Raw genomic sequence first — 23,778 nt, 5'->3', positions numbered from 1 at the left:
GCACTGGGGGAATACCTGGCATTGGGGGCATATCTGGCACTGAGGACACATCTGGCACTGGGGAGATATCTGGCACTTGGGGCATATCTGGCACTGTGTAGGGACATGTGTATCTGGCACTGGTTGACACATTTGGCACTGGGGGCATATCTGGCACTGTGCACTGGGGGCATATCTGGCACTGTGTGAGGACATGTGTATCTGGCACTGGGGACATATCTGGCACTGGGGACATTTCTGACAATAGGGGCATATCTGGCACAGGGGGTATATCTGGCACTGGGGACATATCTGCCACTGGGGGCATATCTGGCACTGTGTAGGGACATGTGTATCTGGCACTGGGGACATATCTGGCGCTGGGGGCATATCTGGCACTGTGTAGGTAGATGTGTATCTGGCACTGGGGGCATACCTGGCACTGGGGATATATCTGGCACTGGGGGCATATCTGGCACTGAGGACACATCTGGCACAGGGGAGATATCTGGCACTTGGGGCATATCTGGCACTGTGTAGGGACATGTTTATCTGGCACTGGGGGCATATCTGGCACTGTGTAGGGACATGTGTATCTGGCACTGGGGACATATCTGGCACTGGGGGCATATCTGGCACTGTGTAGGGACATGTGTATCTGGCACTGGGGGCATATCTGGCACTGTGTGAGGACATGTGTATCTGGCACTGGGAATATATATGGCTCCGGGGGCATATCTGGCACTGTGTAGGGACATGTGTATCTGGCACTGGTTGACACATTTTGCACTGGGGGCATATCTGGCACTGTGTGAGGACGTGTATCTGGCACTGGGGACATATCTGGCACTGGGGACATTTACTGACAATAGGGGCATATCTGGCACAGGGGACATATATGGCACTGGGGGCATATCTGGCACTGTGTAAGGGCATGTGTATCTGGCACTGGTTGACACATTTGCACTGGGGGCATATCTGGCACTGGGGACATATCTGACAATATGGGAATATCTGGCACAGGGGACATATCTGGCACTGGGGCATATCTGGCACTGTGTAAGGACATGTGTATCTGACATTGGGGGCATATATGCCACTGTGTGAGGACATGTGTATCTGGCACTGGGGACATATCTGCCACTGTGTGAGGATATGTATATCTGGCACTGGGGACATATCTGGCACTGGGGGCATATCTGGCACTGTGTGAGGACATGTGTATCTGGCACTGGGGACATATCTGGCACTGGGGGCATATCTGGCACTGTGTGAGGACATGTGTATCTGGCACTGGGGACATATCTGGCACTGGGGACATATCTGACAATAGGGGCATATCTGGCACAGGGGACATATCTGGCCCTGGGGGCATATCTGCCACTGTGTGATGACATGTGTATCTGGCACTGGGGACATATCTGGCACTGGAGACTTATCTGGCACTGTGGGACATGTGTATCTGGCACTGGGGGCATATATATATCTGGCACTGTGGGGACATGTGTATCTGGCACTGGGGGCATATCTGGCACTGTGGGACATGTGTATCTGGCACTGGGGGCATATATATATCTGGCACTGTGGAGACATGTGTATCTGGCACTGGGGGCATATCTGGCACTATGGGGAAATGTGTATCTGGCACTGGGGGCATATCTGGCATGTGTGGGGCATATATGCATCTGGCACTGGGGCAGCGGAGCAATTATGCTGGTACGCTCAGGTACGGAGTACCCTTAAGAATTTGCCAGCGGGTTTGCAGTACCACGTGCCACACACTTTGCCATTACCACAATTATAATGTGCCACAAAGCAACAAGACCATGGTGCTTGGCAGCATGACAGCTCCTCCTACTTTGTCTGGATTACTGGGAGTGCGACAGTGGCTGTATTTTCCTGTTATAATGAAGGCATTACTATATATTGTTATTAAATTGGGGGCAGTACTATATATTTCTATTATACTGGAGGCAGTGGCGTAAGTTCGTCACAGTTGCCCGGAGGCAAGATAAATATTGGTGCCCCCCTATTTCCTATATTAATATAAATATATGTATGTATGTGTGCGTGCGTGTGTGTGTGTGTGTGTGTGTGTGTGTGTGTGTGTATGTGTGTGTGTGTATGTATGTGTTCTGAAAAGATTTATATACTGTATTTATACATTTAATTGTCTTTTATTTTAAATTGTCATTTATTTTAAATCACACATTTCTTAGCAGTCATACCCAGGATTAGAACCCATGACCTGTTACACTAACAGCAGACACTTTACTGTTGGAGGTATTTGCTCCTGTAGAGGAAGCATGAGAATTCTAACTATATGAAGTTACTTGTAATTGTCAGAGAAGTATCTTCATATAGTTAAAATTCTCATATTTCCTATACAGGAGCAAATACCTTCATCAGTAAGGTGTTTGCTTTCAGTGTAATAGGTTGTGGTTTCTAATCCTGGGTGTGATACTTGTAAAATGTGTATATTCAGTATAATAAAGAGGGTGTGATTTGTATGGTGCAGGGACTAGTGAGGAAGTCGGCCAATGAAAGACTGTGACAGCTATCAATTAACTTAATTCAATGGTGTCACAGAATGGGAGGAGAGGTGCCCCCCTTCAGAGCAGGAGCCAGGTGGCAGATGACTCCTTTGCCTCCCATAGTTCTGCCTCTGGCTGGAGGCATTACTATATATTTTTAGCCTTGCCTCCAGATTACCCCCCAAAAAAGGGGTCTGTCATGTAGCCACTCCCACTAACAGCATGTGGCCATGTCCCTCACAACACATGACCACGCCCATTGTTCAGCACTCAGTACCACTAAGAAAATATTTCTACTTGTACCACTGCACTGGGGGCATATCTGGCACTGTGTGGGGCATATATGTATCTGGCACTGTGGGGCATACATGTATCTGGCACTGTGGGGCATATATGTATCTGGCACTGTTGGGACATGTGTATCTGGGGGCATATCATGTGTATCTGGCACTGCTGGGGGGCAGATCATGTGTATCTGGCACTGCTGGGGGGCATATTATGTGTATCTGGCACTGCTGGTGGTCTCATGTGTATCTGGCACTGCTGGGGGCAGATCATGTCTATGTGACACTGCTGGGGGGCATATCATGTGTATCTGGCACTGCTGGGGGCATATTATGTGTATATGGCACTGCTGGGGGGCAAATCATGTCTATCTGGCACAGCTGGGGTCAAATCATATCTATGTAGCACTGCTGGGGGGCATATCATGTCTATCTGGCACCACTGGGAGGCATATCATGTTTATCTGGCACTGCTGGGGGGCATATCATGTGTATGTGACACTGCTGGGGGGCATATCATGTCTATGTGGCACTGCTGAGGGGTATATCATGTCTATCTGGCACTGCTGGGGGGCATGTCATGTCTATGTGGCACTGCTTTGGTGCATATCACGTGTATCTGGCACTGCTGGTGGCATATCATGTCTATCTGGTTCTGCACTACTGGAGTCATTATGTGTCTGACACTATACTAGAGACATTATGTGTAAGGAGCATCACTGTGGCTGTTATGTGTAAGGCTGCTAATTGTGTGTGTAGAGAGGGTATGAAAATATATTTATTTATAGTTTGATAATATGAAGTTGCGAGGTCACGCCCACTGTTCCTGGAGCACGTGTGCCTTTGGGGCGCAGTTGGGGGGTGCTTCAAAATTTTCTCGCTCAGGGTGCTAGTAGGCCTGGAGCCGGTCCTATAAATGGCCATTCCACCATAATCTCAACATCATGGGATTCCTATCCACTAGCACTCTAAATTTTCTTTTCACAAAAGGAAATAACTCTCTGTATTTCGTATATTATTTTCCATCAGGTGCCTTAAATAGTTAAATGAGGGGAATGAATACAATTGCCTTCAGAAATGTGGTCAGGTTCCCTGTGCAAATCCACAGAACATATAAAATGAACTAGTAGATCTGTTGTTAAGAGAAGAGCTCATTGGGTTGGTTGGTTGGTTGGTTGGTTGGTTGGTTGATAGAGTAAGTAACCTTGATTGAGATGTTGGACTTGTGATGAATCTTGATTGGAATACTGCCTGGGCTTTGACTCCAAGACATTGATTTTTTTGTTTTTGTGTGTGCGTTTTCAAACCAGTGTTGAAATAAGGTAAAATAAGGTGATATAGACTTACACCACAGTGCCTAGCCATGATGACAAGATGCTTAAGCTGGGTACACATTAGATGATCCCGATCCTATTTCATTCAGATCCACGCAGGCCAATCACGCAGTCCTCTGGGTCGCTCCCTGTGATGTACCATCAGGCATGCTGCACGGCCAGTTGGATAATCCTGGCAACGACGGCATGCGTTCTAAATGTGGCAGTTGCTCGATATATTGTTCATTTTGTATGGCAGACCAATATATTGTTATATCGATTGTGCTGTCAACTGGGGTACACATTGTTCTAGTGTGTACCCATCTTGTTCTCACCAGACCATAAGATCTTTTACCACTCAGAATGATGACTTTCACATGGTTTTTGGTAAACTCTAGAAGTGATTTCCATAAACAATGCATTTTTTTCTGCTACTCTCCCCAAAAATGCTGATTTTTAAAGTGAACAGGCTATTGGTTTCCTATGGACAGTTCTCCCATCACTGCCATGGAAGAGTGTAACAGTTAATTTAGGCATATTTTGTCTTCCCTAATAAGTGCTTTTATTACATGGATAGTCATCTTGGAAGATTACCTGTTGTAGGTACATTCTAAATAGGCACCATATTTTCTCCACTACTTTACAACAGACTTAGGAGTATACGGAGGGATGTTATAAGTCTTTGGGAACATCTTGTATCTTGTCCCTAACTATTGCTATTGAATAACTTTTTCTCCTATATGCACTGAATTTTCTATGATCTTAGCGACTAAGAATTAATTTCCTGGTGAAGGTGTGAATTGCCATTTCCACAGGGTTTAAACGTCGGCAATGGCACCCCAACTCGCACCTATCACCTGGCCAGCCAAATGCCTGCTTCACACAAAAGTGCTCACTACCCTATGAGGTAGCAAACACTTTTGTGCGAATTGGCGTACAGTGCTGCTGCCGCCCAAATTTGGCTGGGCGAACCAGTCATCACCATTTGAATTCCCCTATATAAATTGCACAAAGGATGATCATGTAAAGATATTGAGGGTGCTTAATAGATATTATGTCGTGGATAACTAAATACAACACTTTGAACCATACTGCATATTGCCGTCAATTGAATGCAAAAACCAATGGTGGAAATTATCGCAGACAGGTGTATTTAACTATTTACTTTATAATAAATTCAGATACAGCTGAAACAATGTGACATACAGGTATGAAGAGAACTGATCAACTCCAGGATTTACTTACGTTCATTTTGCTGCAGGGGGACAATAATTATGTTATCGTTTTATTGTCTATTTTTTGCTTCTGAAACCTTTTACAGTTGTTATTTAATATGGCATTTAAAGTAAGATATGGTTACACAAATTCCTGAAAAGATTCCTTGTTCATTTTATTTCATAAAATAGTTAAAATCTGAAGGAAATTAAGTTTTTTTTCCTGCCACTGACCTTTAGAGACTGGTTTTAAAAATGTAAAAGTAAAACATATAAATATTCACTTGATTAAACTTGTAACACCATCATCATATTTCTGTAAAAGCAAATAGTCTCGTTTAAATCAGTTGAGTTTGTTGAAGACAGAAATTTAGTAAGCAATACATCTTTAATCACATTTTACTTTGGTGGGAATGTGGTAGATTTCAATGCAGCTTCCCAGCCTCAAAATCACCGGCTATTTTACTTGGCGATTTGGAGGCTAAGAAGAAGCTGCTGATGCTGTCTGGCATGTTAAAGCACATTGCGTATGGATTATTCCTGTGTTTGCAGCGACTTTATTTGTCTAAGACAAATTGTCATTTGCACTAGCACTCAATGTTTCGGCAAAATTGGGGCTGCAAAGATCTGGTGGTCCACCCAAAAAATCTTAACTGGCTTGGCTGGCCATGATGCCCATCAGCCCCAGCCTTTCAGCAGGGGGCGGAATTCCCTAGAGGAATCAGACACCCAAATAATGCAGGCATTATCCACTTGGGCCTCTCCACATGTACCCCTTGGCATCAAGGAGATGTCTTGATAAAGTTCAGTCTACGATCGAAACCCGTTGACAGGAGAGAGTGTGAACAGATGTATTTTTAATATTTTTAATTCATACCTTAATAAGGTATTCTACATTGTATTGTTATTGGATAACCTTTCACCTTTTTTAACTTATTCATCTGTTTTTAATTCTTGTATTATTCATTCGTGTATGCCCTAACTGGTTGGAACTTTGTCTTCCTGTTTGAAATATATTTTTGTTACTTTTTTTCATCACTTGGTGGATTCAGCCTTGGATTATGTTTGAGGGATTAACAAAACCAAAGATACCTTTATGGGAGTTGAATCATCCATACTACTATGGGTTGGGTATGATTATGTGAAGTTACTTGAATTGCTACAGAAAACTTGATATGCCTGTCGCCTTTCACAACTATAAGGAGTAGGGTACACCCATCCGATTATGCTGTGTTGTGTGCCAATTAAAGAGTACGCAAGATGATAAGATTTTAGGTTGCATGAAAGATACCTTGATGTGCATACCTAAACCATTTAGAGTGTGAGTCTGGATATGCTTTTCTCCATCACTGGTGCATTATTTATCTCTTTAATATGCATTTTCGTGCTCTTAGACTGTTCTACACATTTGGGACTAGATCGCGTGTAGAGTAATAAAATGGAGAGAGAAAAAGTATCAGCCAATCAGCTGCTAACTGCCATGTCACAGGTCCTGTTTGAAGAATAACAGTTAGGAACTGGTTGGCTGGTAGTTTATCACTTTCCATTTTATCACTCTCCAAGCGATGATGCCCCAAGTGTTTGTTTCTTTATTTATGTGCTTGTGGCATCCATCATCTGAAAATGTGTCGTCTAATGAAAACCACAAAGATCTAATACACTAGATACAGACTGAACCAAAAGGAATGTATTGTATAAATTGTAGTTCATTTGTTACAATTTATACATTTGCTAGCGCCAGAAGTTGAGCTCTTTAAATAAATATGATGACATTTCAGGTTGTAGCAAAACTTAAGGCAGCTTTATCTGCACGACCTAGAAGGGATCGTCCAAACTTTATTTTACCATTCAGGGTGGGCCAGCACATTGCTGATGTCGGTCACTTCACTATGAACAGCGCCTTGGTGCGTATATACTGCGTAACGCATGCTCTGTAGGAGTTATTAGGAATTTTCAAGCAAAATTTTTTTCACATTTGTGAAGATTGGCGTTGTGTGCATCTCTTCATCAGGCCCCTTGTGTAACTGTAAGTACAGCTGATGTTTCAGAATGCAATGACTTAATTACATCGCTAGCAGAATTCTCACTAATTTTCTCCTATGGGACTTCTGTTCTGTATTTCACCTGCATATACTCCCAGTGGGAACTGTTAAGTCTTTAGACCTTTTCATTGCTTGCCTTACATATATTGTTATTTTCATATGTTGCTATATGTTAATTATTTATTATTTTCTTGTGTATTTTTATGTTATATTTTATTTCTTTAGATATCAATTCATGTTTGTTATACCCCAATGGCTTTGTATAAACTACCTCCCTGGGTAATTTGATTAGCACCACACTTCTCTATTTTGTTCAGTATTGTCATTTGGATGTTCCATTGCTTGAGTCTGCACATTTTTTCCCAGTAAATTTCATTTCAAATGCCAACTTGTGTTTCCTGCTACAAATATATCTCTATATAGAGAGAGTCATAGAGATACAGCACTTATATCTTAATGGCAACATGCCGTTTAAAAAGATTAATATCAGTGGTTTCCAAATATGCCTTACACAACTTTAAGCATGTCAATAGAGTAAATGACACTATTACAAATGAGGAGTGTGCATTGTGTTACTTTCCTGCTCCCCCCCCCCCTCGCCCCCACCCTTTTCAGTTAAAAAATTTTTGGGGGGTGGGGGGGAGAGGTCGGGGGTGCGAGCACCAAACAAAATCTTGCCTAGGGTAAAAAGCTTGTGCACCCCTGCTATGCAAAAAAAGTTTCCTGTAAAAGAAGACCAGGGTAAGAGTTACTTACCCTGTGCGACGGATCCAGCGATGCAGGTCCCGGAATTGACGTCAGAGATCCGCCCTCCAAACGCCTGGACACGCCTGCATTGGACTCACCACTCCCCGAAAACGGTGAGTTGCCGCCTGGTTCCGCCTTCCTCCTGTCAATCTTCTTGCGGTCGCCGCTGCGACCGCTTTCCTCGCTTGCGGCATCGCTGCCTGGTGACAGTTGTCGCCCAGCAACAACGCGCCTGCACAATGCAGCCACTGCGCATTCACAGTTCCGACCCGATCGCATGGCTGCGAGGAAGCGCAGCGTGCGATCGGGTCACAATGACCCCCATTGCGCGGTATCAACAAAAGAGTTGGAAACTTTCATACAGAGGTGCTTTTGACAACATGCTCTTCCTGTAACAGCTTAACATGAGTTTTACATAATTCCTCTGCACCACCGAAAGGACACTTTCTATCCACTATCTCTAAATCTGTGTTGCTCAATTGCAGTACTCACTACCCTGTTCACTTGCAGTGGCAAACGCAGGATTTCTAGAGGGGTGATTCCAAATGCAATCTGCAAATATCTCACTCTGCAGAACATGGAATACTTCTATAGTATAGGCTGTATCAAACATATTTAAATAATATAAATAAGAGAAATTGTCAGGAAAAGGATAAACATACTATAATAAATAAATGCACAAACATTATAGAACCAGTACTGCACTTTTCAAGCACTCATTCTTCCATCTCACGGTAAGGCTTCTGTCTCTTCTTTCTGGTAGCTACTCTTTGGTCCAGTGCACTGAATGATGGCTCAGAACCACACACACAGCAAACTTGGTAGAAAAAGATGCATGTGCAGCAGCTCTGCAAAAGCGCTACGGAATATGTGTGAGCTATATAAATAACTGGTAATAAATAATGTTGCAGCAGCAGCTCTAGTAATCGTATTATATACCATTGCTATTGTTATCTTAATTTGTCATTTGCCAAGAGGAAGGGTGTTTCTGGGCAACTGGAAACCCCCACCCCTGCATTTTCTTATGACTTGCAGCATTTTTCTAAAATGCTTCATCACTTCAAAAGATCAGATCAGAACACTCATCTCCTAAAATATTATTTGATGTGCCTATTCCAATGATTTAATTGGCTACAGGTATACTGTGCTAAGGCAATCAGAATGCTCTTTGCTAATGTGGTGTTGTAAGGTGTACCACAAATATGGTAAACCCCTACACAGCAGAACTAGAAAAGTGACAGTTATTTGTTACCATGGAGTGCATTTTGGTGTGCAGTTATGTGCGTTTGGGTCTGTTTGGTCTCATTGTCCCAGAAGATGAAGATATTAAAGATAGAGATTAATGAAACATCAATAAAGATACATATTGAATACAGCAAATATACTGTTGATATACAATATAGATAATGCATTGAGCAAAGGAGGAATATCAAATATAAGAGTAAACATTAATACAATATTATAAATATAACTCATGGAAATAATAGGAAAATACATATTTACATTTATAAATATGGAAAATGAAGTAAAAGGTACTATTAAAAGTAAAACTATTGTAATATATGAATAAATAATGGAACACTATAAATAGATTAGTGATAAAAAGTAAAAACCACAGAAAAATGTAACAGCGGTTTTGTTAGTCATACATTCAATCACACGTGCAATGTGGTCTACTATAATGTTACTTTTTAACTGACGTCCTCTGATGTCCTTCCACCAGGCTAAAAAAAACAACTGACACACACATGACACTATTAAAACCCTTCGTCTGGACGATCTCATACATCCTTTTGGGCTGTATATATGAAGATTTTTTTTTTTTATTTAAACTTATTACTAATTCTCATTTATAGAAACCATTTGGTTCCATATTAAGACCCTTAGGGTGCAGTGTTTTTAATTCAAAGATTTTTCTCATCTCTGCTTTTGCCAGTCTTTCTTCATCATCTTTCCTACGTGTAAGAGATTTTGGGATCATTAGCTATGAAGGAATATTTGATTATGGGAATGTTGGAACCCCATTGGCTGACATTGTCATGTGATGATGTTGTTAGTGGGTATAAAGGACCAAGAGGGTCACTTCCAAAATTACACCCTGATGAAGGATTTGAATCTGAAACGCGTTGGTGTTGTTATATGAGGACACCAGGCTTGACCCTACCACCCATTTGGACACCCACTCGATTGACTGTTACATCTGGATCGGTAGTGGTTTGTACCTACTAAGGTGTGTGAGCGGAAGTGGCCCTGCCTGTCTGCAATAGGGTGCCTCTAATTGTGTATGGAATTTTAATATTTTTTAAGTTTCACATTGTTTGTGAAAATAAAATAAAACCCCTTTTTAATAAAAGAGAGTTAGGGATTTTATTACTAGATAATCTGATGGGAGGTGGTGTACGAAAGTACAGAAGGTACAGAAGGTCCCCGTGAAGGAAAGGACATAAAGAAACCTTTGGATGCACATAGGGCTTATCATAAAGGTAAGTCTGGTTTTAATGGGCTGTATATCGTATACTTGATGTCACAGTATCCAGAATATAGGAAGATGTGAAGGTTTTAAAATAAACCTTTATGGAAACGCATTGTTTATGATAAAGGTCAGTCCTAGTGACACAACGAGAGAACAACATAAAGTTTGAAGATCTCCTCATGTGTGTTGTTATACTCTGCTTTCTTTGAGGATTCTCAGGGACATAAGGATTCCAGTTCTATATAGCAGTGCTTGGAGATCGTCCATCAGTATATTTTTGTGTCTAGAAAGAAGTGGTATTCTGTTGGACGAGTGCCAAGCTGCAGCTAGGGCGCAAGTCATTGTTTAATTTTTTCTTGCTCTACATAAAGAAGCTAAACCTGACCAAAGTAATGGACGCGATGTGAAAAGTCCTGCTTGAGTGCTCAAACGGGTCACTTTTCACTCATTTCAGCTCACCACCCCTGAATAGCTCATTTGGGCGCCATCTAAAGGCTGCCGGTGCCAAAAACAATTGAATATTGCCCAATGTATCTGCATTAAGAAGCTGATTTCCCTCCATGTACAGTATCTGCATTTCTACAGCATAAACTCTACCTCCCTCAATTAATTCTTAGACAGCTACCAACATAAAATTAATTCTCGTTTTACATGTGTCTGTGACAATAATTAATGAATTTACTATGAGATTTGTTTTCAGGTTGTTATAGGCTATTAAACTGAGTCAGTAATCAGTATCACTCCAGTCTTTTAGTAAGTGATTACTTTTTTACCTGTCTGTAATCCAGAAAAGTTTTCCCAATGTAAAGTTGTTGAGCTTGTGTGGAAAGGGAGGATTTGCATGCTACTGTAAGGTGCACATCCTGTGGGTTGGGACATGTAGTGGGTCCCCAGAATGTATTTTTGGAGTGCTATAATTATCAGATATGCTATATATGTTGTATTGGGGACTGACTTATATGTTAAAAGAACCATGGTACCCTGGGCTATGGCCGAGACATCGGAGAACTTAAGGACATGGGGACGTGGATACATCCCAAATTTGAAGTCACAACTATGCACTAGTCTTGGTTACAGAACAGCAATGGGACAGTGTTACAACTCCCCTGCACTCCTGTGCCCCTACAGAGGACTGACCAGGAATATTTTGTAGCCCCCTCTCCCCAGCTCCATGCCACTATGGAAGGGCAATGGCTTGCTTACACCTACAATAGGGCAGAAACTAGACTATTTCTTCACTTTTAGGTTCATATGCTACTTGCAAAAATAGATTTGTTACTCAAGTGTGCTATGCATAATACAGAACAATGGTTTTACTCTCACCAATATTACCTTCAGAGCAATGGTCTTAGGAAAGAGGTGTCACCCTTCAGTATATTGGGGGTCATTCCGAGTTGATCGTAGCTGTGCTAAATTTAGCACAGCTACGATCATGCTCCCCGACATGCGGGGGGACGCCCAGCACAGGGCTAGTCCGCCCCGCATGTCTGTCCGCCCCCCCCCCCCCCGCACAAGTACAAAAGCACCGCACAGCGGCTGTGCCGCCCCCTCCCACCCAGCGACCGCCTCTGCTAGGGTACGACGGCATTCGGCTCTCCTGCATGTGCCGGCGCACTGAGGTGCTGATGCATGCGCAGTTCCGACCCAATCACTGCGCTGCGATAAACTACAGCGAGCGATCGGGTCGGAATGACTCCCATTGTTAGCATCTGGAGTTAATGTTTTTTTCTGAGTGTTGCAAACATATGTGCTTAGCCTACTGCCTCCAATCATACTACGGTATATATAATTTGCTGGGGGAGGGGTTTCTGAGCCAGTTGCAGTGTGTACAGTATATGCCTTTTGTAGTTATGATATTGCACTTTAATGTTGAACGATAGTCCCAGTGCTGTAACCTGCAACAGTTTATGGAGAATTAAATTACAATTTCCTGAGAATGTGAGGCAGTGTGGGATGGCTGTGCATAAATGCTGCTTGGATTATGGTACAGTATGTTTGTGTTTCATCAATCAGTGGCCCTGACAAAGACACAGAATGATGAAACGCGTAGAAGTGTGGCTAAGCTTTGCCATGAGCAAGGAACAAGTCACAATGCTGCAAGATAGCTTGCAATTTCATAAAACAAATTAGAAACTACACTAATGGTCATTTAAACCTTTTTTAAATGACAGTTCTATTCATGAAGCAATGAAAAAGGTGAAGAAGTGATCCAATGGAGAAGCTGCCCATGGCAACCAATCAGCTGCTACGTATAAGTTTAAAGAATGCTCTTGATAAATGCTACTTGAATGCTGATTGGTTGCCATGGGCAACTTCTCCACTGGCTCACTTCTCCACTCTTTTCACTGATTCATGAATAGACCCCTAATGTTTTAACTATAAATGTGTCTCTTCGTTGTGTTGAACATATACATTCAAATATATTAGCCTGTGCTCCCATTTTTCCTTTTTAACGTATACAGTGGATATATATTTTGTAGCTATGAACAGTTTCTGATGGGGAAAGAATAACACAATAAACAGTTGATCATTTATTTCCTGTGGTTTAATAGAGGTGCTCGGAAAATCTATCAACATGACATGTCTTGTTTCTTAACTGTTGAGTTAGCTAAGAGAAACTTTTGCCAAATGCTCACTCAAGTAATTTTCCCAGACTGTATGGAGAATTTAGTAAGCATTAAGCTTAGTTAAAGATATACAATATAGGGCATATGTATTAAGCCTGGAGAAGTGATAAAGCAGTGATAAGTGGAAGGTTATAACGCACCAGCCAATCATTATAGGTTTAAAAAATGACAGGAGCTGACTGGCTGATGCGTTATCACCTTCCACTTATCACTTCTTTATCACTTCTCCAGGCTTAATACATCTGCCCAGGGGCGTAGACAGAACTTTGTGGGCCCCATAGCAACATTTTGAAGGGGCCCCCGTCCCAATGCTTCTAAAGAGACACTGCTCTGTAGCAGTTTTTAATTTTATGCCCTATAATAGTGCCCTAGATAATTTTCTGAACCATAGTAGAGCCTTATTTTATGTTATGCCCCATAGTAGTGGCACGGTTTCTTTTATGAATCATAGTAGTACTTAAGTTCACCCTATGTCACATTTCATTGCTGACAGTACACATTATACCGCACAGTACCCCCAATTCACATTATGATATATAGTGCTTCCCGCTCATATTGTGCCTCATTACAGTGCCCTGGTTCATATAATATTACATTAAAATGCCCTCCAGATCGTTTTATACCACACTACAATGAGCAGGTCCAGAGGCATACCTAGATATATTGCAGGTCCCAAGGAAAAAGTTTGAAAGGACCCCTACGTACCACCCAATAGCGAAAAATGTATATAACACATGTAACTTTGACAGGATAGGTGGGCCCCTCTCAGCTGCCTGCACCTATGGTAGCTACGCCCTTGCATTTGCCCCAATATCCTTAAGCACAAAACATCAGAAATATGATAGACAAAAACATTTGGGGAAAAGTGGCCAGCTGTTGTTTCAGAACCAATGCTTACATGGAGTATTTTATGTAGGCCAAGAGGAGGCGCACAAGTGACAGTCAATCCCACGGAAATAGCTGGGATAAAGGATGACCAGCAGAACTAGTTGATGGAATTGGCTGCCACCTGCTTACAATGGACTGGTATGGAGCAGTACCTACATATGTAGCCATGCTCATCTTACAGCAATGCAGCATGTTGCATCACGGCATGCCAAGCTGCGACTATTCACAGCCAGCGATCGCTGCAGCCTGGCATGCCATGAAACAAACCGTGTTGCAGTATGCTGTATCCCGGGAATAATGAGCATTTCTACGTCTGTATATGCTTTATTTGTGCATACAGTACTTATGGCTTTATATAGCTAATTCCTTGTTTCCTTCCGCTGTAATTGTTATTTCTCTTCCCTGAATAAAGGCTTGGATTGAATATTTTACTTGCAGTGATATACACACCTCCCCATTATCACCAAACAGATGTATGAATGTGTCCCTCTGTGTGCATGTAAGCTATTCCCGTAACTTCATTATAGAAGAAGCCATCTTGTTTCAAACAAAAAGCAAAGGGGGCACAGGAAGATCACATTACATTGACAAAGCAGAGAATTAACTAGCAATGGAATGAGCCTTTTAATGATGTGTTAATCAATTAACACACTACACTACAATGTGGTTCTGGTTTCATTTCACTTAACCGTCACAGTGCTGAAAATGAAACCTTCTATATAACTGCTGTGAAAAGTGACCTGCTGTACTGCTGTATGTTTTACATGGCAGTTACAGACGCTCGCTTTCAGTGCCATTCTAGTCCCTGGCTCCCTCTGCCAATAGAAAGATGTGTTTAACGTATTTTTCACATTCAGTTCCTCATATAAGAAATGATGAACTAAACAATGTTTGTTTCTCTGCTCTAAATTGTATGATCTCATGCTGTCTTTCCTCCTGCTCTTCTGCCTACTCCTATCCTGTATATCTCCTATAGGGCACATTCTCTCCTCCAGTGGTGTCTGAAGGGGTGTGGTTCATCAAATCGACAGTATCTAGGTCGACAATGTTTAGGTCGACCACTATAGGTCGACAGTCACTAGGTCGACATGGATGGAAGGTTGACAGGGTTTCTAGGTCGACATGTTCTAGGTTGACAGGTCTAAAGGTCGTCATGAGGATTTTTTTTTGGGGTGTCGTTTTCTTCGTAGAGTGACCGGGATCCCAAATTAGTGCACTCGCATGGCTCGCTTCGCTCGCCATGCTTCGGGCATGGTGCCTTCGCTCCGCTACCGCTTCACTCGGCACAGATTACCGTTCCAATCGTTGTCCACGTGGATCGTTAAGTATGAAAAAATTCAAAAAAAGAAAAAACATGTGAAAAACTCATGTCGACCTTTAGACCTGTCGACCTAGCACATGTCGACCTAGAAACCCTGTCGACCTTCCATCCATGTCGACCTAGTGACTGTCGACCTATAGTGGTCGACCTAAACATTGTCGACCTAGATACTGTCAATCTTCAGACCGGATCCCGTCTGAAGCCCTGTTTGCATCACACTGGAATGCACCCTGCTTCACCCCCCTGTAATTGGTCAGTTGTTGCTGTTTGTTTACTGTGTCATTTGTTGTCATTCATCTCTACTCTTCATTGTAATGATAATTACAATAACAGTAATAATATATAAATACATTAATGCAATAGGGGTCCAAGGATGTATTTTATTGTGCGTGTTGTGTGGGTAATGTTCATCACATTTTAAAAACGTGTGTGTACTGTGGCTGTCTCTCCAGCTGCTGAACTACAAGTTGCAGCATGACATGTTGGGAAGAAAAAAGTACTGTAGCTTTGCAGAAGAGCCACAGATTAATAAGGCTGTTGTACACCATGGCACACTGACACATGAAAATGAATGAAACTAACAATCTACCAACACCTGTCTGTTCTTCATATATGATTCCTTAGGGTATGGGACTCAGGGTCGACAATGTCTAGGTTGACACCTATTGGTCGACACTAGAAATAGTTCGACGTGGCCATTAGGTCGACAAGAACAAATGTCAACATGAGTTTTTAATGTTTTTTTTGGAGTCATTTTCTTCATAAAGTGACGGGGAACCCCAATTATTGCACCGTGTTCGCTCGCCATGCTTCAGCAAGATGCCTCGCTGCGCTCGGCACAGGTTTCGTTCCCTGTCATAGTCCACGTGGATCGTAAATTATGAAAAAGTAAAAAAAAAGAAAAATGTGAAAAACTCATGTCGACCTTTTTGCATGTCGACTTTGTTCATGTTGACCTATTTGTAGTGTCGACCAATGGGTGTCGACCTAAGTGGTGTCGACCCAGAGTCCGGATACCATTCCTTATATACAGCACGGTGTAGTAAGTCAACTGTTACTACAGGTAACTGTGCAACACACTGTCCCACTTACTGTATAGGTAGATCTGCAGAATGCAGCCTCTTGCACTTGTAATATAAATGTGTATAAAGGGTTAAACCTAGTAACTCCTGAACTCTCTGCTGGTGTAGCTGCTGCTAGTGGCCCCGACTGTAGAAATGGAGAGATCTTTATTTGAGAGCTGTCGGTCCAGCACCATCTACATACATACAGTACAGTGTGTAATGCGGAGGGACCTGTCCAAGGTGCTGGAGCGGCTCCCGTGCTCTCTAGACACCGGTCGTTTAACCACCTACACGCCATCCAGCCTGGTGTAGCTGAGTCTGCAGCAGTGAGGGTGAGGGGTGGAATAGCTGGAGGGGGTCCCATCCCGTTCATTCACAAACCCTAGTTCTCACGCTCTAAGCCATTTAATAATGCTGGCTGGCAGTGGCTGCATTATACAGCGGGGTTAATTGGTCTCCAGAAGAAAGGATGGAGTGGCAGAAGCCAGTACCCTCTCTTATGCCTGTGATGCCCCATTATTGTACCTGATGGCAGCCTCTTGTCTGTGCCCCTATACTGCTGGCCGTATTACATAGGGGTTAATTGGCTGCTGCAGAAGAGTTCAGGAGGGGTGGGGGTGCATAGGATGGAGTGGCTAGTACAGCAGACCCTCTCAAGCCTATGATGCCCCTCTGTTGCACATGCCACCTTCATGCCTGCTCTCTGCCTGCCTTCTCTTCCTCTGTGCTCCCCATACTGATGAGCTGTGGTGGATGAGGGATGAGGGAGGGAGAAGAGAGGAGTGGGGGTGTAGAGTTAGGGGGTGGGTGGGGGGAGACACGCAGCTTTGACGTCGCCTGGCTGCGGCTACCAAGCTCCAGCTTCTCTCTCCACGTAGATCCCAACGTGACCACACACAGCAGCTCCCTCTCCTTCCTGCTCCTGCCTGCACACACACATACACACATACACAGGCACTCACACACACTGACACACACACACATAGTGGCACGGGGTGCAGGAGCAGCCCCACCACCCTGCGCACCAGAACCCGGGGAGCCGGCTCCATTGCAGTCGCTGGATTCCGCCACAAAATGACAAGAATATTAATATATGCTGCAATCCCTCCCTGCCAGGTTTAAGCTTCATTTGCATTTCCTGCAGCTGGGGTTTGGTCCTGTGCTCCCATCTCATCCATCCGTTCACATGGGGGGCTCCTGCCTGCGCCCTGGACATGGATGCGCGCTAATGCCACTGGCTTGGATCGGATGAGTGATCTCATCTCACACGCTTGGTCTCCCCAGCTAAATCCTTGGCACAGACACCCCCCCACCACCCTGTCTTGCTCCGGTTGTCAGCCTGGATCTGGGATTTTTCCTTTTTTGCATTTGCAATGGCAACTAATGGAATGGTGGGAGGAAAATCCGATGGTGCTCGGTTGGACTGCCATCAGTCTCCGCTCCTAATTATTCTCCGGGGACCATTGAGAGTTACTTTTTAAACCCCCCCAATCCCACCCCACTAAAGAAGCGAATGAGCAAGGCTTGTAGGAACAGCTGAGTCTCATCTCACCTGATTGCATAGGATTTACCCCTGTCCTGATACAGAAAAGTCCTATATTACCCCCTTTTTCTAAATATACTCTGAGCAATACTGTCATCTTCTGTGGATTTTATACTTGCCGGGCGCACTGTGTTGGGAGCCAGTGGCCACATGTGAGTTGGAGACCCAGAGGGTAGCTTGTCAGTCACCGGCCTCTGGAAGGTCCTGTTGTGTCCCCTGGACTGGATATGTCCATGTTAACGTGAAGATGGATTTAAGTTTCGTTGTGTTGTGGTTATTGACAGTTCTCATCGAGGGCATCTCTAGTCAAGGGGTTTATGGTGAGTTCTTTCCCCTCTTGACCCAACAGTCCTGATGGTCTCCTCCTCCAACTATGGTCATTAAATTGTGGTTTGCATTATGATGTTAAAAAAAGGTCAACAGTGACTACAATATGTTGTGTATTGGTTATATTAAAGTGTCATTGGTGTTCTGTATGTAGGTGGTATGACTAACATCACAAGATGCTGTCTTTATTTGTTAAAGTTGTGTCCTTTTATAGACATAATTAACAACTTGGGCGGTATGCTCCACTGTGTTCTAAGTGAAATGCAGTGCTACAGTTCCTTATTTAAATGCAACTATATATTGAGCTATAAACGATTTACTCTTACCAGGTTTACTTGTTCCATGTCAGGCAATTGACAAATCAACTTCCTCACGATCTGATCACCCTCCACGTCTCCAAACTCGATAATCTACATGTCTGATTCCAACACTGAGATTTCATGATCCGTTTAGAGGAACACACTGAACAAGCTGAGCTATAGAGATGCTATTAGTCTGTAATCACAGCAAAAAAAGAGCCTCAATGCAATGACTGCCAGTCTTCAATGTGTGTTATTTCACATTTACCTGTATTGCTCCAGTTGTTGCAGATACTATAGTGTGAGCTGGCAAATCTGCTTCAATCATCCAATTTTCCATTGACAAAACAGTTGAATGCTTTTGCGGTAGAGAAAAAAAAAGCTTTTTTATCATGTAAACGTTCAACAAATGTCATATTGGGAATGTGGAGATACATTGCTATTGCAACAGACTGATCTCAGTCAGTCATCAGTGCATCAAACAATTTACTGACAACCTCATCTCTGGTAATTACATAGGAAACTGAGGACCATCAGACACACTGGAGAAGTAGTGACTGCTGGAGTTCTAGCTGAAATCAGTGTGTAGACAGGAGAGGAGGCATTTACAGTATGAATGTGGTGGCATTCCAAGACTGTAACATTGGCATGAATGCACTTTAGCCACTATAGCATTGCATGTTCTGTGCAGGACTTCCTGTAACTGAAAGGTGTTGCTGTGTATATTACCAATCTATTACTGCAGACTCTTGAATCAACTGTGATTTAATTATTTACTTTTTGATATTATAAATAGACTAATGGTTGACAGATGGTGTTTGCAAAACCACATCTAATCCCAGTATACAGCAGTAGATGCCAATATTGCTTTTTCACTGAGATATGATGCAAACCCCTCTAAGGGAGAAGTAAATACCCATTTAATTGTGTTTAGTGCTGAAATAATCATGATCAAATCATACAACCAGCAGCAGTGTATGAAGGAGCCAGTGGGCGTGGTTAACTTGGTGTCTGGAGGGGGGGCTAGTCGATAGGGGGCGTGTCCAAGTCCCCACAGACAGACCTCTCTCTGTTCTCACACAGAAGTCTCTCTGTTCTTTGCAGGGAATACAATATGTTACATACTGATACTGTAGTTTATTTATACTGACACCTATATACTTGCTTGCAGCCCATGCAGAAAATGCATGCATGGATGGGTTTGCAGAATCTCTTTGCTGATCAAACTGCAATCTTCATAGATATCAGATATTCATTATTATTAGTATTTTTAGACATCTACAAAAATGAAATACATCTTGTTCAGGTTGATGAGATTTCATGGCAGGGTAATTGGGTAGTGCAGAGTATTCATATGTTCCCTAAATACAGATCAATAAACAGCAAATAGAAAATCAGACACTGAACACTGGTAAGATAAACACTGGATACTGTGTGCGTCCCAGGCATTAGGTATTGCCCAGCAAACTGGGGCTGTTTCTGAGTGATTTCACTTGGAATCTAGGTCAGCAAAAGTCAGAGCCAGATGGTGACAGAATTTACCAATAGGTCCACATGCAACAGTTTGCTCTGTGCAGATGCACATGCATTTAATACACATGTACCCTAAAACCCTAAGTGATGCACCCCACTAGTGTCATGAACTCATGAATGCTCTACATACCTGTGCATTTTACAACCCTCAATACTATACATACAAAATATATATACATATACAACTCACATATGTACTTCACATGCATGATCACAAAACTCAGTGACATCCATGGAAGGTATTTGGAATGCAAAGACCTCAAAGACATATATGTTTTAAGGGGCATTGTAATCCAATAAGAGGTACAAAATACACAAGGTTACATTATATATATATATATATATATATATATATGTGTGTGTGTGTGTGTGTGTGTGTGTGTGTGTGTGTGTGTGTGTGTGTGTATCCATCTCTCTCTCTCTCTTTCTATATATACAGTATATATATATACATACAGTATTTTAGAAAATTACCCCCCCTCTCTCTATATATATATACATATATATAATATATGTGTGTGTATACACACATACGTGTGTGTGTGTGTGTGTGTGTGTGTGTGTGTGTGTGTGTGTGTGTGTGTGTATATTAGAGATGAGCGGGTTCGGTTTCTCTGAATCCGAACCCGCCAGAACTTCATGTTTTTTTTCACGGGTCCGAGCGACTCGGATCTTCCCGCCTTGCTCGGTTAACCCGAGCGCGCCCGAACGTCATCATGACGCTGTCGGATTCTCGCGAGGCTCGGATTCTATCGCGAGACTCGGATTCTATATAAGGAGCCGCGCGTCGCCGCCATTTTCACACGTGCATTGAGATTGATAGGGAGAGGACGTGGCTGGCGTCCTCTCCGTTTAGAATTAGAATAGATTAGAGAGACACTTGATTTACTAATTTTGGGGAGCATTAGGAGTACTCAGTAGTGTACAGTGCAGAGTTTTGCTGATAGTGACCAGTGACCACCACTTTTATTTATAATCCGTTCTCTGCCTGAAAAAAGCGATACACAGCACACAGTGACTCAGTCACATACCATATCTGTGTGCACTGCTCAGGCTCAGGCCAGTGTGCTGCATCATCTATTATCTATCTATATATAATATTATATATATCTGTCTGACTGCTCAGCTCACACAGCTTATAATTGTGGGGGAGACTGGGGAGCACTACTGCAGTGCCAGTTATAGGTTATAGCAGGAGCCAGGAGTACATAATATATTATATAGTGAGTGACCACCAGACACACAGTGCAGTTTATTTAATATATCCGTTCTCTGCCTGAAAAAAGCGATACACACAGTGACTCAGTCAGTCACATACCATATCTGTGTGCACTGCTCAGGCTCAGGCCAGTGTGCTGCATCATCTATATATATTATATATCTGTCTGACTGCTCAGCTCACACAGCTTATAATTGTGGGGGAGACTGGGGAGCACTACTGCAGTGCCAGTTATAGGTTATAGCAGGAGCCAGGAGTACATAATATTATATTAAAATTAAACAGTGCACACTTTTGCTGCAGGAGTGCCACTGCCAGTGTGACTAGTGACCAGTGACCTGACCACCAGTATATAATATTAGTAGTATACTATCTCTTTATCAACCAGTCTATATTAGCAGCAGACACAGTACAGTGCGGTAGTTCACGGCTGTGGCTACCTCTGTGTCGGCACTCGGCAGCCCGTCCATAATTGTATATACCACCTAACCGTGGTTTTTTTTTCTTTCTTTATACATACATACTAGTTACGAGTATACTATCTCTTTATCAACCAGTCTATATATTAGCAGCAGACACAGTACAGTGCGGTAGTTCACGGCTGTGGCTACCTCTGTGTCGGCACTCGGCAGCCCGTCCATAATTGTATATACCACCTAACCGTGGTTTTTTTTTCTTTCTTTATACATACATACTAGTTACGAGTATACTATCTCTTTATCAACCAGTCTATATATTAGCAGCAGACACAGTACAGTGCGGTAGTTCACGGCTGTGGCTACCTCTGTGTCGGCACTCGGCAGCCCGTCCATAATTGTATATACCACCTAACCGTGGTTTTTTTTTCTTTCTTTATACATACATACTAGTTACGAGTATACTATCTCTTTATCAACCAGTCTATATATTAGCAGCAGACACAGTACAGTGCGGTAGTTCACGGCTGTGGCTACCTCTGTGTCGGCACTCGGCAGCCCGTCCATAATTGTATATACCACCTAACCGTGGTTTTTTTTTCTTTCTTTATACATACATACTAGTTACGAGTATACTATCTCTTTATCAACCAGTCTATATATTAGCAGCAGACACAGTACAGTGCGGTAGTTCACGGCTGTGGCTACCTCTGTGTCGGCACTCGGCAGCCCGTCCATAATTGTATACTAGTATCCAATCCATCCATCTCCATTGTTTACCTGAGGTGCCTTTTAGTTGTGCCTATTAAAATATGGAGAACAAAAATGTTGAGGTTCCAAAATTAGGGAAAGATCAAGATCCACTTCCACCTCGTGCTGAAGCTGCTGCCACTAGTCATGGCCGAGACGATGAAATGCCAGCAACGTCGTCTGCCAAGGCCGATGCCCAATGTCATAGTACAGAGCATGTCAAATCCAAAACACCAAATATCAGTAAAAAGCCTCTTTTTTTCTTTGCGTCATGTGCTGTTTGGGGAGGGTTTTTTGGAAGGGACATCCTGCGTGACACTGCAGTGCCACTCCTAGATGGGCCCGGTGTTTGTGTCGGCCACTAGGGTCGCTAATCTTACTCACACAGCTACCTCATTGCGCCTCTTTTTTTCTTTGCGTCATGTGCTGTTTGGGGAGGGTTTTTTGGAAGGGCCATCCTGCGTGACACTGCAGTGCCACTCCTAGATGGGCCCGGTGTTTGTGTCGGCCACTAGGGTCGCTAATCTTACTCACACAGCTACCTCATTGCGCCTCTTTTTTTCTTTGCGTCATGTGCTGTTTGGGGAGGGTTTTTTGGAAGGGACATCCTGCGTGACACTGCAGTGCCACTCCTAGATGGGCCCGGTGTTTGTGTCGGCCACTAGGGTCGCTAATCTTACTCACACAGCTACCTCATTGCGCCTCTTTTTTTCTTTGCGTCATGTGCTGTTTGGGGAGGGTTTTTTGGAAGGGCCATCCTGCGTGACACTGCAGTGCCACTCCTAGATGGGCCCGGTGTTTGTGTCGGCCACTAGGGTCGCTAATCTTACTCACACAGCTACCTCATTGCGCCTCTTTTTTTCTTTGCGTCATGTGCTGTTTGGGGAGGGTTTTTTGGAAGGGACATCCTGCGTGACACTGCAGTGCCACTCCTAGATGGGCCCGGTGTTTGTGTCGGCCACTAGGGTCGCTTATCTTACTCACACAGCGACCTCGGTGCAAATTTTAGGACTAAAAATAATATTGTGAGGTGTGAGGTATTCAGAATAGACTGAAAATGAGTGTAAATTATGGTTTTTGAGGTTAATAATACTTTGGGATCAAAATGACCCCCAAATTCTATGATTTAAGCTGTTTTTTAGTGTTTTTTGAAAAAAACACCCGAATCCAAAACACACCCGAATCCGACAAAAAAAATTCGGTGA

General features: G+C 43.0%; 1 protein-coding gene across 2 annotated transcripts in view; it reads left to right on the top strand.

The window, feature by feature from the left end:
- Window positions 1-17,363: 17,363 nt before the first annotated feature.
- MDGA2 (MAM domain containing glycosylphosphatidylinositol anchor 2) overlaps window positions 17,364-23,778 on the top strand; it is a 1,135,272-nt gene continuing 1,128,857 nt past the window's right edge. For both annotated transcript variants that reach the window (XM_063947538.1, XM_063947537.1), the window contains exon 1: window positions 17,364-18,349. In XM_063947538.1, coding sequence (XP_063803608.1) covers window positions 18,277-18,349 — 73 coding nt within the window. In that variant the 5' untranslated portion in view covers window positions 17,364-18,276. The remainder of the gene's footprint in view (window positions 18,350-23,778) is intronic.

This window comes from Pseudophryne corroboree, chromosome 12, assembly GCF_028390025.1.
Source record: "Pseudophryne corroboree isolate aPseCor3 chromosome 12, aPseCor3.hap2, whole genome shotgun sequence".
Taxonomy (NCBI): Eukaryota; Metazoa; Chordata; class Amphibia; order Anura; family Myobatrachidae; genus Pseudophryne; species Pseudophryne corroboree.
The sequence above is the reverse complement of the archived record's forward strand: the minus strand, read 5'-3'. Positions and strand labels throughout refer to the sequence as shown.